General features: G+C 38.0%; 1 protein-coding gene across 3 annotated transcripts; it reads right to left on the bottom strand.

The window, feature by feature from the left end:
- Nucleotides 1-473: 473 nt before the first annotated feature.
- On the bottom strand, nt 474-3,781 carry LOC113309183 (E3 ubiquitin-protein ligase AIRP2-like). 3 transcript variants are annotated; one of them, XM_026557593.1, is made up of 6 exons: nt 3,636-3,778; nt 3,313-3,414; nt 2,271-2,421; nt 2,103-2,169; nt 1,705-1,939; nt 474-868 (listed from the first exon to the last, which is right to left on the bottom strand). In XM_026557593.1, the coding sequence occupies exons 2-6, from the start codon at nt 3,375-3,377 to the stop codon at nt 646-648; spliced, it is 741 nt and encodes a 246-aa protein (XP_026413378.1). In that variant the 5' UTR covers nt 3,378-3,414; nt 3,636-3,778; the 3' UTR covers nt 474-645. The 3 variants fall into 3 exon arrangements, with proteins under 3 accessions (XP_026413378.1, XP_026413379.1, XP_026413377.1); XM_026557594.1 differs by lacking the exon at nt 3,313-3,414 and having other exon boundaries at nt 3,636-3,781; XM_026557592.1 differs by lacking the exon at nt 3,636-3,778 and having other exon boundaries at nt 3,313-3,600.
- Nucleotides 3,782-15,882: the final 12,101 nt, after the last annotated feature.

Below are 15,882 nucleotides of genomic sequence, written 5' to 3'. Positions count from 1 at the left end.
AAATAATATTGATTTAATCTTACACCAATCACTAATTAACCTAACTTAATTACACTAACTAGTCATTACACAAACTTAATTAGGAAGGGTAATTTTGGTATTAGTAAAGATATTTGGATAAGGGGTGTCTTCACTTTACTTCTTAATAAAAATGAACCATGGTCCCAAAAAAATTATGGTCCCAAAAAATCGTTCTTCTTTTAGCCCAAGGTAATGATAAGGCTTTTGACCCGGCTCCGACCGGAGGAGGTGTCTTCTTTGGCGCTAGTTGAGGTTTAAGTTTTCGTGCTCAAAATTTATGGGTATGGATAAACTTGAGCGCATCTTTTAGCCGCTTGTTGGCTTTGCAAAATTTCAGTAAAAATACTTATTCTTGGAGACTCAAGTATCCAAAATATGGGAACCTCAAAAAAAGCTGAGAAGGGCACTCCACGAGTGAGATTCTGATATTTCCTCAACCAAACACAGAATTATATAGAGTAGAGAAGCAAATCAATATAGATGTTACAATTTGTATATACAAATGTTTGTTCCATAAATCAGTACCAAAGCAAATCAATAAATCATCGTAATTTTCATTTCTATGTACAGAAAGATTTTCTATTTACAACTTGTTGCTTGCAATTACTTGAAAACAACCATTTCTCACTTGAGTTGACGAGAAGAATCATAAGCGGAAATACATACATGAGGATTCGGAAGAGCAGCAGGTAACTTATCTACATACATGAATAGCCTCTTTAAATTTTCTTTGCACATTGAAGATGTGTCTATAATTTCACGGCTGTCCGTGAATATCCAAAGGTCTGCTGAGCCTACTCTTTTAAGACTGTCACGACAGAATGGGCACGATTTAGACCGTGCATGCCTGAAACCAAGAAAGGGAACAGTTATAACATCAAGTCTCATAAATCTGTCTTTGTAAGTGAAACTGGGGTATCTAATTTGCCAGAAGTAGATTTTGATCAAAAAACAAGTCCTACAAACTACGAACAGCAAGAGCAAGGGACCAACAAAATCATACAAAATGCAAATTTCATGGATTCACTTGGGGCTGGTGTTACATTTAAGGAGCAGGAGCATATTTCATACTCTTTGGCAAAAAAAAAAAAGAACTCTAGGAAACACCTCAGTAAAACTCAAGAAACTGGACTACGGCCACTTGGAAAGGGGATGGTTGCTTCAAAAAACAACCCCCAAAGCAGCTTAGCTGGACTGGCAATTCGTCTGGGACGAATAAAAATTCATCAGTTAGCACACCTCAAAACATCGAATGAACAAATATGCCAACATTATGCAAACAAGGGTAGCGGAGTATACAACAGATACATTTTTTGGATCGAACTAGTATATTTGGTAGAAACATAAAATTGTTTCTTCTTTGTTTTCTTGTTGGAATGCCAAATTACAAATTGAAGCCAATTAAACTCTCTCTACAGAATCAGAACTCAGCAAAATCTTTAGCATCAAAACAAAATAGAGATTCACTACGGATTAAAAAAGATCGACTCGCATACAACAAAAATGCTAAAAAAAAAAACTTCACCTTCAAAGTTACTCCCGTATACTATAAGAAACAGTGTTCAAACTTCAAAAAATCTATCGACCAACGAAACAGAGAGTATCCAAGCTATTTGATCTCGAGATCAGGCAAGTTGATTTTAAAAAGTAGTAAATGAAAACTTTATTGAAATATATGCTTACCAATCACGATAGCAGTTCATACACAACGAGTGGTTGCAATTGGGTAAGACAACCTTAAAGTTCATCTCCATGCAAATACCACACTCCTCTTCTCTTTCTAGATCAATCTCAGACATTTTGGATGTGTCCGTCTTGACCTGTTTCTTGTATTTGGTAGCACAAATTTCCTTCTGCTTTTGATCCTCGGCATCACTTATTCCTCTTTCAAGTTGCAATAAAGAGGGAAAGATGACAGCTGCCAATGGAGAAGCAGAAGTTTTAGATTCGTTCATTCACGAACCCTTTCTTTCATTGCAACAAACAATAGAAGAGAAAAAGAAGTAAAATTGAACAAATTGATCATCATATAAGCGAGCATGTGTTAAACTAATCTTAGACTAGGCAAGTAGTTAACTAACCGTAAAATTCTCTAATACTAGCTGTTTTTTCTTGTATGCACATGGTAGTTTTTCCGTCAACATAAGCCTGCAGCAGCTCAACATATTACGACAAATTAGAGTTAATTCGGAAGCCATCCATGGGAAGACCTGAAGATCGGGAGTAGAAGTAATTAAGCATGTGCATACCTTGTAAATGAAGATTCTTAGTAATCCAAGGGCACCAGCGAGGTTGAAATTGGCCCACTGAATAAAAAATAGGAATAAGCGAGCAGCTGGACTGTATGATAATCTCATCTGAATGTAAGCACCATCATATTCTCTCGGATAAAATGAAGCCCTATAATCACATAATGAAAAACTATGTCAGCTATAATTCTCCATTGAAATCAAAAATTAGAGAAAAAAAAGATGCATGGACCGAGACAAGAGGAAAAAACACAGTGACGTAATGCTGAACTTCTAGATTATAATATCATTCAAATCAAAACCCAAAACAAACACTGAAGCTAGAGCTCTTCAGCACAAGTTTTGTTTTTTGAACGCAGTAAAACAAGTAGTACTAGATTGCTGAAGAAGTCTATATCTAAGTACATGATAACATTCTTTGAAATTGGACAAGTTAGATTGCAGAGTAGGCAAGAACTCTTTTTTGAAAGTGAGCCAAGGCTTAAGAAAGATTACAAAAGTTGAATATGGGTCTAAGCGGCTATTATCAATAAACATTAACAATTGTGCTAGCAGACACTTTATGCCCCCGCAAGTTCCCCATTATAAAGCATTATGTCAAAAATTGTAGGACCATATTAGGTATGCAAGTTATAATTTCAACACCTTAGATGTATATGCACAAGTAACTTCAAATGTATGCAAACTTTAAAATTCTGAACAATTTTATCACAGCAGCGACAACTGAGTTCGAGATTAGGCAAAATTAGTTATAATTGAGCCTGCCATAAGGAATCAGCCGGACTATGGAAACACTAAAACTGGATAAAATAGAATCCATTAACCCACAATGAAACAAATTAATCTAAACATGATCAAGTAATGGTATATTTGAATGGGCTAATTCAAACTAAATCAAAGAAGATGAATGAAATGGTTTAGTTTCCAATCATTCAAAATTGATACCAAATTATGAAATAAAAGCACACTTCTTAATTATACTTATTCAGCTGAATCAAAAAAAAGAAAAAAAACTGAAGGAAGAGAGAAACAGGGGAATTACAAGCTATTTGCATGTTGAATATCAGCTTGAAGAGCTTTAAAGGAATCCTTGAATGACTTCCTCATGGCGACTGAAACTAAATCCCATCCAACAATAACACCACTAGAAATCAAAACAACACAAAAAAACCCTTCAAACCCTTTTCTCAATTCAAAGTTGCAAACCAAATTGAAGAAAAGAAAAAGACATAAGAAAGAAGAAGAAGAAGAAACCCCAAACCAAAGAAACCCCAAACCAAAGAAACCCCAAACCAAAGAAACCAATTTTTGTCTCTGTCAAAATTCCTAGAAAAACAATCAAATAAAAGTGGAGAGTTAACTTACAGTATTTGAAGTGGTGTGACTGGTTTACTGTACTGATTAATACTGTTTCTCCGTAGATAAAGAATCTACAACCCCACCACACAAACCATTAAAGCAGCTTAAACAATATACTTCTCTTAAGGAGCACGTCTTCTCCGATTAAAACTGGTTTTTTTTTTTATTGAGAAAAGGAAATTTAATCTGGATAAATTACGTCAATTCTCATAAACTTTCCCGGGAAATTCAGGTAACTTATAAACAAATACCCGTAATGATATAAAAACAAAAAGGATTCCTCTATGGAATTTGACGAAAACACCCTTTCATGTCTCGTCATGTTTGTTTAAGCAGTTCAAATGTCCAACTACCGAGCACCGACTAGGCAAGCGACTATTCTAGCAGCTCCATCACATTCTCTCGGGTAAAATGAAGCCCAATCAATTGAAACAAGATCTGATCCCTCCATACTGTATAGCTACCTCCTTGGTACCATCAACAAGCTCTCGCAAATCATGCGAAATGTCTGGTGGTGGCATAATAAAAATACAACAATATGCATCTTATAAAATGAAGTGGTGGCAAAATAAAGATAAATTTCTTGATAAAAGGAGGTGGGTGGGCCGGGAGTTCGATCTCTCACTGGTCTAAAAAGAGGCCTGATAGCAAAGCCCATTTGAAGATTCATGATCGGCAAGACCACTGTGTCCACTTCTATCTTGCTTAATGGTGCTCCAAGTAAATGATATTATTTTCAGAGAGGGCTTAGACAAGAAGATTCTCTATCTCTCTATCGATTCATTTTATGTATGGAAGTTTTTTCTAGGGCTCTAAAATGTACTGAGCATTCTAACCTTATCCATGGATTTAAGGTTACAAAGGATGGTCCACCCATCACCCACCTATTTTTTGTTGATGACTGTTTAGTCTTCATAAATGTCGAAATTAGGAAAGATAATCATTCAGCCACTATCATAGATCAGTTTAGCAAATTTTCAGACCAAGTTGTAAACTTTGAAAAATCAGCTGTCGCTTTTAGCCCTAGGGTTCTAGGGAATATCAACAATACTATATCTAATATTTTGCAGAAAAAATAATGACTTTACCCTGGAGTACCTCTTTTCTTGCAACGAGATAAGTCTCAATCTTTTTCTCACTTGATTGATAATTATAAAGGTAATCTTGCTACTTGGAAAGGTAAGTTTGTAGCTCCCCCTGGTAGAACTGTTCTTATTCAATATGTGCTAGGAAGTATGGCCAATCATCACTTAGTTGTTTTTCCTATGCCTAAAAAGATCACTGACAAGATGGATTCTGTTCAGATGAGTTCTCTGTGGGGAAAAGAAGATATGGGGGGTGGTATTTATCATAAAAGGTAGTTAGATGTTTCCCTTCATAAGGCTTTAGGTGGTTTGAACATTAGAAGAACTGATATTTTAAATCTTGCTCTCCTCACCAAACCAGCATGGAGAACGCTTAATCAACAAGATAAATTATAGGTTAAGATTTTAAGTTGCAAATATTTTAGTAATGTTAATCTTCTTACTGATGTTGTGTCTCCACTGGGCTATTGGGTATGGAAGGGGAATTTTTTAAGGACTTGGTATTGTAAAAAGGCATTATGCATGGGAGATAGGCAATGGAGAAAACATAGCTATTTGGAGAAATGATCGAATTCCTAACAGAAATAAACTTCATGATTCTGGAAACTATTCAGTTAATATGAAGCATGTTAGCCAGCTCATAGATAGTGACTCTAAGTCATGGAAAATGGACACTCAGAATGCTCTCTTTGATGAGAATACAATGAAGGATATAACTAAAATTAGGATGCCTTTCACTAGGTGTGATAAGCTTAGATGGTCCCCAGCTCATAGTGGTTGTTTCTCAGTGAAAACTCCTTATAGAGTAATCTTAGATGAATCCTTAGCACAACATCCTTCTATGAATAATATGAATATAGATTGAACATCCTTCTCGAAAATAAAACCCCCTCCTAGGATACAACACTTTATGTGGAAATGTCTGCACTCCTGTCTCCCCACTAAAGATAGAATTGCCAGATTTACTAAACACAAAAGTGTTGTTTTTCCTTTATGTGATAATGGTCAGGAAAATGTTCAACACCTTTTTATTAATTTTCATGTGTCTGTTAGTATTTGGAATATGGTGAACCCTAATTTATATCAGACTATCAAAAACTGTGATTTCAAACGGGTTTTCAATATGTCAGTTTCATAGCTTGGTATACCTAGAAAGCAAAATGCTCAAGAAGTTTTGATAATGTCCAGATTAATATTTCTGTTATATCTAAAAACATTATTAAACATTTGAGGACTAGCATCTTTTTTATCTAATAGTAGAAATTCGAATAGTAATGATTCTCATGCAAGACATATATGGATACCCCCTTTAGCAAGTGTAGAGAAAATTAATTTCGATGCTTCTTTCATTAATAATCAGCTATTTTCTGGAACTGGACTGATTTATAGAAATTTTGCGGGAGAATGCAATGGAGTGCGATGTATTCCAACAAGAATATCCTGAACAAGCAGGAGCATTAGGAGCACTGGAAGCAGTCCAATGGGCTAAGGAAAGAGGCGCAAAGATAATACATCTAGAAGAAGATTGTAGTAATGTGGTGAAAGCAATCCAGGGCCACTGAAGTCACAAAAAATTGTGCCAGAGTCTGTAGCTGCGTTTTTTCAACCCTCCAATACTTTACAAGCAAATACAAAATTTTATCAAAAAAGAGAGAAAGTTTGATTCTTTCATTTTTTGAAGATACCCTTTCCCTATTTATTTTATTCATATTCCGCTGGTAAATTTTAGGAATTCCTACAACATTGAAATGGAGTACCAATAACATCATAAATGATTTATTATCTATTCTTTCAGATTTTGATTTTTGGCAATGTAGTTATGCTCATAGAGATGCTAATGATTTAGCTGATTCTTTGGTTAAATTTGCAAGAGCTCAAGCAGATAGATTAGATTGGTATAATAACTGGCCAACATGGATCACTACTATGATCCAAAGTGACCAAGACAATGTTCGTTCAGCTTAAATTAAATTTTCTTTCCTATTAAAAAAAACTCTATCACGTTAACTTTTTTTTTCATTTGATCTGTTAATCTGTTAATTGGAAAACTGATCGAAAACAGATATTTAAAATATACCTCAATCCAATAAATATGACCCGAAAGAAGAAAAAAAATCCAAACGGAATTCGGTCACCCAAGGAAAAGAAAAATACAAATGGACCAAGAAGACCTCATGACCTTACTTCTCTAAAACTAAAACAATGAGAATGATAGAATTTTGTGTCCCACGATGCTATCAATATGTTGACAGTTAATCATAGCATGTTAGTGTTAGACTACGCCCAAAAGAAAGCGAGAATCTTGATATCTTTAATCATATTTGCCAAATTCCTCTTTTTGTTGTTGAAGATCCTAACATTCCTTTCTTTCCAAATACACCACCATATTACAACTGATAAATTGTTCCAAATGCAGTTAAGACGTCCATCACCCCTATCATGATTCCAAGTTTTTATAATTGTGGTGATATTAATATGGTAATTCCATTAGAAGCTACATACTTCGTCAAAGTATCTCCAAATTCTCTTAGCTCTCCAATAATTGTTAAACAGTGGCCACTCGTTTTATCTTTCTCCTCACAAAACTGCCACAACATGCCCACATTCATACCACTTCGGTCATCATCAGTTTTCCATGACTCCAGATAATCTCATTGGAAAATTTATGTCATCGATTTACATAAGTGAATTAACCTCATTCTTGACCATATAACTACCCGACGTGCTATTTTTATCAATCATCCATAATTTAGAATCTAAAGCTCCTTCTTGGATATTTTTATCTAGTAACGTGTTTATGGAGATAACCTCCCTTATTATATTTTGAGTATACCTCCCTCAAGATATAAACTCCATTTGATTTTATTACTCGGGATTTAATATAAACGAGCTACCACGCACCCTTTGGTTCTTGAAGCTTCAAATACCAATGAAGATATGTTGCATAAAACACAATCTCCAATCCAAATATCTCCTCAAGATATAGTCTCATTCCTCGCGCCGTTCTTAAATCTCACAAGTTTGTTGAATTCTTCAATCTCACCATAAATATTATGCCACAAGCTAACGCCCTTTAGCCCTTTAGGTTGAAGAGTTTCTTAACTGATTGAAGTTTCACCAAATTTTTCCACAATAATCTTATCCCTGGAAGCCTCCTTTTTCATGCGAAATCGCCACCAACACTTTTTAGGAAGCACGAAATTCATAAGTTTAGACTTCCGAATTCCAATGCCACCATGTTCTTTAGTTTTCACGACCGTATTTCCACCCAATTTTGTGAACTTTTTTCTTGTCAAAATCATCATCCTAAAGGATTTTTTTTATTATTCTATCAAGTTTTTTTGTGATGGAGCAAATGGCAAGAAATATTGACATTTGATATATATGTAAACTAGCCAAGACACTTTTTTATAAGAGTCAACTTACCTCCTATTCCTACTGTCCTCCCGCTCCAACAAGAGAGTCTCGACGAACAAGAATCAATATTCTTTTTCCACTTTTGTGTGCCACTACCTAGTTTTATCACCCAATGGGAGACTGGAGTAAACACTTGGAAAAATAGATCTTTATACCCTAACATGTTAGTAAAAAATCATTAATATCTTTATCAAGAGCAACACCAAACAAACAGCTTATGGAGAAATTATTTTTCAAACCTGAGGGTAACTCAAAACAAAAAAGTAAAGTGAAGGGAATCCACTTGTTCCCGCTTAGCATCAAGAAAAAAAATAGTGTCATCCACAAATTGAAGATCATTAACTTTAGTTCCCCGTCGAAAATTCCAAAAATTTACCAGTATCTTATGCCTTCCTCAACATATGACTCAATATTTCTCAAACATTGGTAAAAAGGAAAGGATCTAGAGGACCTTGAAGAATACCCTTCTCGCTACAAAAAAATCATGTGACGTCCCATTCACAATAACCGAAAATTTGGAGAAAAATAAGTAATTTTGTATCCAAGCCCGCTAAACACCTCGAGAATTCATTTTATATAAAAATTCATTTAAAATTATCCAATTTAGAGTACCAAAAGCCTTCTCAAAATCTAGCTTACACACTAACCCGTTTTTGTTTTTTTTAATGGAGTCTAGAGTCTACACATTCATTCACTATCAATACTCCATCTAAAATTTGATTCCCCTTTATAAAGCTAAACTGAGTTGGAAAAATCAAAGTAGGAAAACATACCTTCAAGCAGTTTTATAGAACTTTGGAAACAATCTTGTGCCACTTCATATGAGGGTAATAGGCTTCAAATGTTAACCTCCCTAAACGAACCTTCTTAGGAATGAGAGCAATAAAGTTGTTCTTTAGAGAAATGTCGAAAATATTATGATCATGAAATTCTTGGAACACCTTCATTAAGTCCTCTATTAAGAAATCACATCCAACAATATAAAATTTCATAGGAAACCCATCTAGACCCGGAGCTCTATCCACATCCAAGTCTTGAATTGCATTCTTAAATTATTCTTTATGGAATGACCTCTCCAACCGATCACTAACATTCTCGTCAATATGTTTAAACACATATTCTTGAATCTCGGTCTATGATTAGAATTTTCTTTAAAAGTTGCCTCAAAATGATTTGCAATGCTATTTTTAATCTCATCTTTCTTTCTGGCCCCATTTACCATTGATTCGAAGATTATGGATGTTGCTTATTGCTCTATGACTCTTTATCATACAATGAAAATGCTTGGTATTTTAGATCACCATCACGAATCGCTTCGACTCTTCGTTTTTGGTGTAAAAATGTTTATTTTCGTCTATGAGCCTTTTCAAACTTCACTTTAGCCGTCACAATAAAAAAAAAATCAACATAGGTGAGACTTATAAATTCTTCATCATAAATATCTTTCAATTTTTCATCTTGTCAAGGGCCACCCGAGAGCCCAATCAACACACCCAAAAACTTCTTTGTTCGTCCTTTAATTCTCCTTTCAATGCATTTAACTTCTTTGAGAAGCACACACTTGCTTAATATCCAAAACAGAAGATTCTCACCATTCTTCCATCAAAGAAATAATATTATTACCTTCAAGTAAAGTTAATTGCAATCGTGAAGGACAAGCACACCAGTCCGTTACAATGGAACACAACTCAATAGGAAAGTGATCTGAAAAGGTATTTCTTGTTACATTAGGTTGAGATTGGGAAAATACCCCCCCAATCTAAAGAGGTTGTCGTAGAATTTCATATCCACAAGCTTAAAAAAATTATATAGATCATCGAAATATTGCATAGAGTTTGGAATTATACGACAACCTTTTCTTTCTTCCACGACTCTAATTTCATTAAAGTCTCCACTTATGCACCAAGGAAAATTATCCTCAAAGTTGCGACGCAAAACATGTATCATGAAAATACCTTCAAGAAAATATTTTACTTCAATCATATATGTGTTCCAAATTATCAAAATCCCACCGGACCTTCCAAACGAATTTAACGCAATCTATTCACACGAAAACACATGTCACAATATAATCACTACATGCACTAAACTTAGTTTATTGAATTATTAAAATTGTTGGCTTCCATCTTTTTACAAGCGCCTTAAGCTTGGAGTGTTTATCCATATATCCTACACCATTCACATTCCTAGATACTATATTAAACATTTGAAACTGAGAAAACCTAACGAGCACAATAACTATAACAACCCAACATCAATTTCTTCTATCTTTGAGACATCATCCTCTAAAAGCTTTCACATGTAATTTATGAATTCAATTTTCGAAGTACTGCCAGATCCTTTGAATTGGTCGAAGAATACGTTTAATTTCTCATGTAAAATTTTATCCATCTCCATAACATCGCAATTATCAAGCCACCCAATACTGCTACTTGTCTGCAATTCCGCGTCTTCGCTACATCAGTATTATTAAAAAGACGAGGTGTTTATGGGTGAAAACTATTTCTGCTGGTTTTGGTCAATTTGGGTGTGTGGATGAGAAACGAGCCTAAACCTTCAACAAATGCACTTCACAGGAGTACTTTAGATTCGACAGATCAATCTGTACAATCCTGGCCTAAACCAAGAAATGGTCGTTACAGGCTTGCTTCGGTCACAAAGTGAAGGAGAAGGGTTGGTCTTAGGGAGGGAAGCGAAGAAGGTGTTGATACCAGAATGGTTAATTCTGAAGGTGTGACTATTTTATGACTTGTATCAGAATTTGGAACTGGCTTGCGGAATGTAAGCTATCAGTTCTTTTGTACTTTTCTGGATACCGTGTTGTTGTTCTCACCAAACTTGTTGTCAGGTCGAAATAGGTAAAACCTATTTATACAAGTCATATTGAACGCACCCTGATCTCGTAGAAAGAGGGAATGATTGAGTGATGGAGAAGCGGGGTCATGTGTAAATGCCAGAATCCATGTTCCCACTATGAAGGAAACTGGTTAGTTTACACCCACTACTTCTTTCCTCCACTAACTTCCCTGCTTTCTGACACTTTCTTATAATGGGCGCGTTGCACGCCGCACGCTGTAAACCGCCAGACCAATACCCTGATGAACATTCCCCAGTTTGTGACATATTTGATGTCTCGAGCATTTTCGTGGAAAACGTGTAGCAGATTGCTGAACGAGTCTTGTATGCAAGACTTAGCTGTTCTGATTAATTGTATGCGAACTAAGTAACAGATAGCCATGTGTGGCAAGTCAAAGTCAAGAGACTATCCGCAGGAAAATAGCATGTGATGTTATTATGCTTGTCTTGGCTGGTCGCCTAAAACTTTCCACAGGCCTGTCAATTCTGTGGCGAATTTGGACGGCTGAGATTGTGTCCTGTGAGAAAGGGTGGTCGTTGATTATGGCCACATTCCATTTGGCATCTGATAATAGCAAATTGGCGTTATTGGTATATGTCGATGGTATGATGGCATGTTTAACGCATGCCAGTGGCATAGTGGCGCCTGACGTAGCCGCGTCAGCTATTTTGGCATATTGGTGTTAGACCCAAATATGGCTCCGGCAACATTGGCCCTATTTCTATATCAAACTTAAGGCCTTAGGAGAATTAGGGTTTGGCATATCGAAACCCTAATTAACGCGTGTAGCATGGCCGCGACACGGTGACGTCTTTATGCACTCAGTGCCATGGCCACATTAAAGGAATTATGGCAGGCCATAGTATGGGAATAACCACAGGCGCAAGAATGGCCGCCGGTGATTATAGTATGGTGTCGTTTTTAGGGTTTGTCGGGTCCCACATGACTCGTGGTATGTTGTGGGGCCAAAGTGGTGGAATTTGGGCCACAACTGGAAATTAGGGTTTGGACTAATGCCACTAAAGCAAAGCCGTGTTTCTGATTAGGAAACCCTAATTGAAGTTTGTTATGGCGTTGGCCACGAACAGAAGGTGGGTTAGCACGTAGGCGCGCAATTTATGGGACGTTGATACGTTCGGCATACTGTTGTGGCAAAGTGGCATGTTTGGCATGCCAATTAGCATATTGGCGCGGCGTGGCATGTTTGGCATGCCACTAGCACGCCGGAGCGGAAAGGCACATTTGGCATGCACGTTTGGCATGCCATTAGCATGTTGGCGCGGTTTTTGGAAAGCCAATTGGCTTTGTGACCATCTGGCGCCATTTGTGTTTTTCAATACTGTGGAAGGTTTAGAGCGACCTGATTGGTCAATAGAAAGAGGGGTCGGCCAAGCATGGGCGTGGCCACACTTTCAGTGCGCGTAACGAATTTAAAGCGAACTGATTGGTCGATGGGAAGTAGGGCCGACAATTATGGGACCAGCCACAACTCGTGTGCTTGTGGCGGGTTTAAGGCAACTTGATTGGTCGACAGGAAACAGGGGTCGGTCGGGCAACATGGGGTGTGGCCACTTGCAAGCGGCGCCGGCTAGCCTATGGCATGGCCACACCTTCCCTTGTTGCTGCTCCTATTCCGCGACTCCTTGTTTTCTGATTTAGGTAGGATTTTGAACCCACTAATCCATACGGATTAATTGCCTAGTTTACCTAAGCTTGGTTTCGACCAACGGGGTCTAACATGCTGCCGCAGAGGGAAAACCCTGGTTTTTGCAAATCAAGTTAATATTTTAACCTTGTGAATTATCACAAAATTGATTGAATCATGTGTGTTGACACATAGTTCTTTAAGTTTATTGCCAGAGAGCAGTATGCTTTCCGATTAAATACTTTTATGCAAGGACCTTAACCTTGATACTTGGAAATTCGTGCTACTCTGCTGCGAGTGAACACAAATTGTCATCCCATATCAATATTAAGGGTTCAACAGGGGAACATAAAAAGCATTCAAAGAAACTTATATTAATTGAATAATACAGGCAAGGTGCCAAAATTTACAGAATATCTGGGATTGTTGCTACATGCACCATTCTGGGTAAATTTCATGTGAATATATTGAATTTCTCAATAAATGCGCCAATGAAGAGGTTGGACACTCATCACTTTTACATGGCTATATCTCTTTGCAGAGTGACAGCATATTAAATGCGGGAAATTTACAACTTTATCCCTGAACTAAAAACCACCATCAACATTAAGTCCCCTGTTTAGCACGTAACAATGGCATTGTTGCGGGGTAAGCATGAGATTGTGACAGACAAGGATAAAAAATCGAAAGGGCAAGACATGAGAAGATTACCAGGAAAATTCGATTGACCTTTGGCAAGGGGCATGAGCAGTCTACAATCTTTGTGCTGGCGCACTTCTGTCTTGGCCACGGAGTACTCGTGCCATGCAGAGTTGGTGCAGCGAGCCTTAAATACAAAGATGGGTATTGAGGTGGTGAAGCCGTCATCACTATAATGTATTGAGGCAGTATGCATGAAAACACAATAGTGAGTGTTGAGAAATTTGTACGTCTCAACACTAAGAGAAAAGATGTTTTGAGGCAAGTTGCTTGACAACACAGTAGTGAGTGTTGAGGAATTTGCACGTCTCAACACTAATAGGAGAGATGTGTTAAGGCAGTTTGCCTGGAAACACAGTGGTGAGTGTTGAGGAATTTGAACGTCTCAACACCAAGAGGAAAATGTGTTGAGGCAGTTTGATTGGCAACACAATAGTGAGTGTTGAGGAATTTTCACGTCTCAACACCAAGAGGAAAAATGTGTTGACGCAGTTTGCCTGGCAACATAGTAGTGAGTGTTGAGGAATTTTCACGTCTCAACATTAAGAGGAAAAATGTGTTGAGGCAGTTTTCCTGGCAACATAGTAGTGAGTGTTGAGAAATTTTCACGTCTCAACAGTAAGAGGAAAAATGTGTTGAGGCAGTTTGCCTGGCAACACAGTATTGAGTGTTGAGGAATTTTCACATCTCAACACTAAGAGGAAGTATGTGTTGAGGCAGTTTTCCTGGCAACACAGTAGTGAGTGTTGAGGAATTTTCACGTCTCAACACTAAGAGGAAAAATGTGTTGAGGCAGTTTTCCTGGCAACACAGTAGTGAGTGTTGAGGAATTTTCATGTCTCAACACTAATAGGAAGTATGTGTTAAGGCAGTTTGCCTGGAAACACAGTAGTGGGTGTTGAGGAATTTTCACGTCTCAACACTAAGAGGAAAAATGTGTTGAGGCAGTCTTCCTGGCAACACAATAGTGAGTGTTGAGGAATTTTCACGTCTCAACACTAAGAGGAAGTATGTGTTAAGGAAGTTTGCCTGGAAACACAGTAGTGAGTGTTGAGGAATTTTCATGTCTCAACACTAAGAGGAAGTATGTGTTGAGGCAGTTTTCCTGGCAACACAGTAGTGAGTGTTGAGGAATTTTCACGTCTCAACACTAAGAGGAAAAATATGTTGAGGCAGTCTGCCTGGCAACACAATAGTGAGTGTTGAGGAATTTTCACGTCTCAACACTAAGAGGAAGTATGTGTTAAGGCAGTTTTCCTGGCAACACAGTAGTGAGTGTTTAAGAATTTTCACGTCTCAACACTAAGAGGAAAAATGTGTTGAGGCAGTTTGCCTGACAACACAATAGTGAGTGTTGAGGAATTTTCACGTACTAAGAGATTAAAAATTTATTTGATATGCCTAATAGATATAAAACATTTAGTTTAAGGATAGTTACTTAGCGATGTCTCCGCTAGGCATGTCCTTCGCGCATGATTGGGCTTTGGGTGTATCAGGCTCTTCCGTGAGTAAGCAGCGTGACAAAAGTCCCCATATGTAATTATCCTGAGATTATTTCCTCGTGGAAGATGTGCTTCCATTGCATTCGCTGGTAAGGCGGTGACTGCGTTTAAACTTTTAAACCTGAAGGAGGCTTCGGTCCCCAAGTGTAGCTTACTTTGATTGTACCGCCTTGAATCCACGCCTCTGTGATTTGATACAAACTTATTGTACTCTCCTGGATGGGATGCTTGGAACATCACATGGACGGAATATTCTTTGGAGTGGTTGTTGCTATGGTGAAGATCTGGCTGGTATTAACAAACGAGCAGCAACGGTTCTTGGCAGTAGCTGTGATCAGAAGAGACTTGGCTGGCTGCGATCACAATCCTTAACATGGAGGAGTGGCGGCTAAGGGAACAAACCTTGGAAGGAAGGAGTGGAGGCTTCTGGAGAGAACGTTGAAGCGGCTCCTGGAGCGAAACGTTGAAGCGGAGCGGCTTCTGGAGAGAACGTTGAAGCGGAGCGGCTTCTGGAGAGAACGTTGAAGCGGAGCAGCTTCTGGAGAGAACGTTGAAGCGGCTCCTGGAACGAAACATTGGAGCGGCTCCTGGAGCGAAACGTTAAAGCGGAGCAGCTTCTGGAGAGAACTTTGAAGCGGCTCCTAGAGCAAAGGTCGAAGCGCCAACGCAACACGGTTCAGAGCTGAAAATGTATCTCGGCGCTGCACCTTGGAGAAATAAAGAATCTCATACACATGATCCATCATAGATTAATGCACAACTCCACCAATTGATGTTCAGTCACATTTGGTTTATGACAATCTAACGCCCGAATTCTGAATCCCTTGACTAATCATTCAGATGTTCATTGTTTCGCTCCTTTTGAGTTGTGGCCATGTCCGTCTGAGCCTTAGCAAGAACTTCTTGTCTTTCCATAAAATCAGCAATGGTAATAGGGGGTTGGCTTCCTCGGGCTCCTCCGGTCTCTCATCCTGATGGTGGAGTGACATCAGCTATGGTGACAACTGGGAGCGTCACACTTGAAGAAACAATGGGGGTGGCGGCAGCG

Source organism: Papaver somniferum, chromosome 9 (assembly GCF_003573695.1).
Source record: "Papaver somniferum cultivar HN1 chromosome 9, ASM357369v1, whole genome shotgun sequence".
NCBI classification, from domain to species: Eukaryota; Viridiplantae; Streptophyta; class Magnoliopsida; order Ranunculales; family Papaveraceae; genus Papaver; species Papaver somniferum.
This window is presented reverse-complemented; position numbering and strand designations above follow the sequence as displayed.

Bases quoted from the DNA above. Each gene is read 5' to 3' on its own strand.
- LOC113309183 (XM_026557593.1), bottom strand. From the start codon at position 3,377: ATGAGGAAGTCATTCAAGGATTCCTTTAAAGCTCTTCAAGCTGATATT. The intron at 2,170-2,270 runs GTATGCACATGC...GAGCTGCTGCAG, and splicing joins TAAGAATCTTCATTTACAAG to GCTTATGTTGACGGAAAAAC. The intron at 869-1,704 runs GTAAGCATATAT...TCTTGGTTTCAG, and splicing joins ATGAACTGCTATCGTGATTG to GCATGCACGGTCTAAATCGT.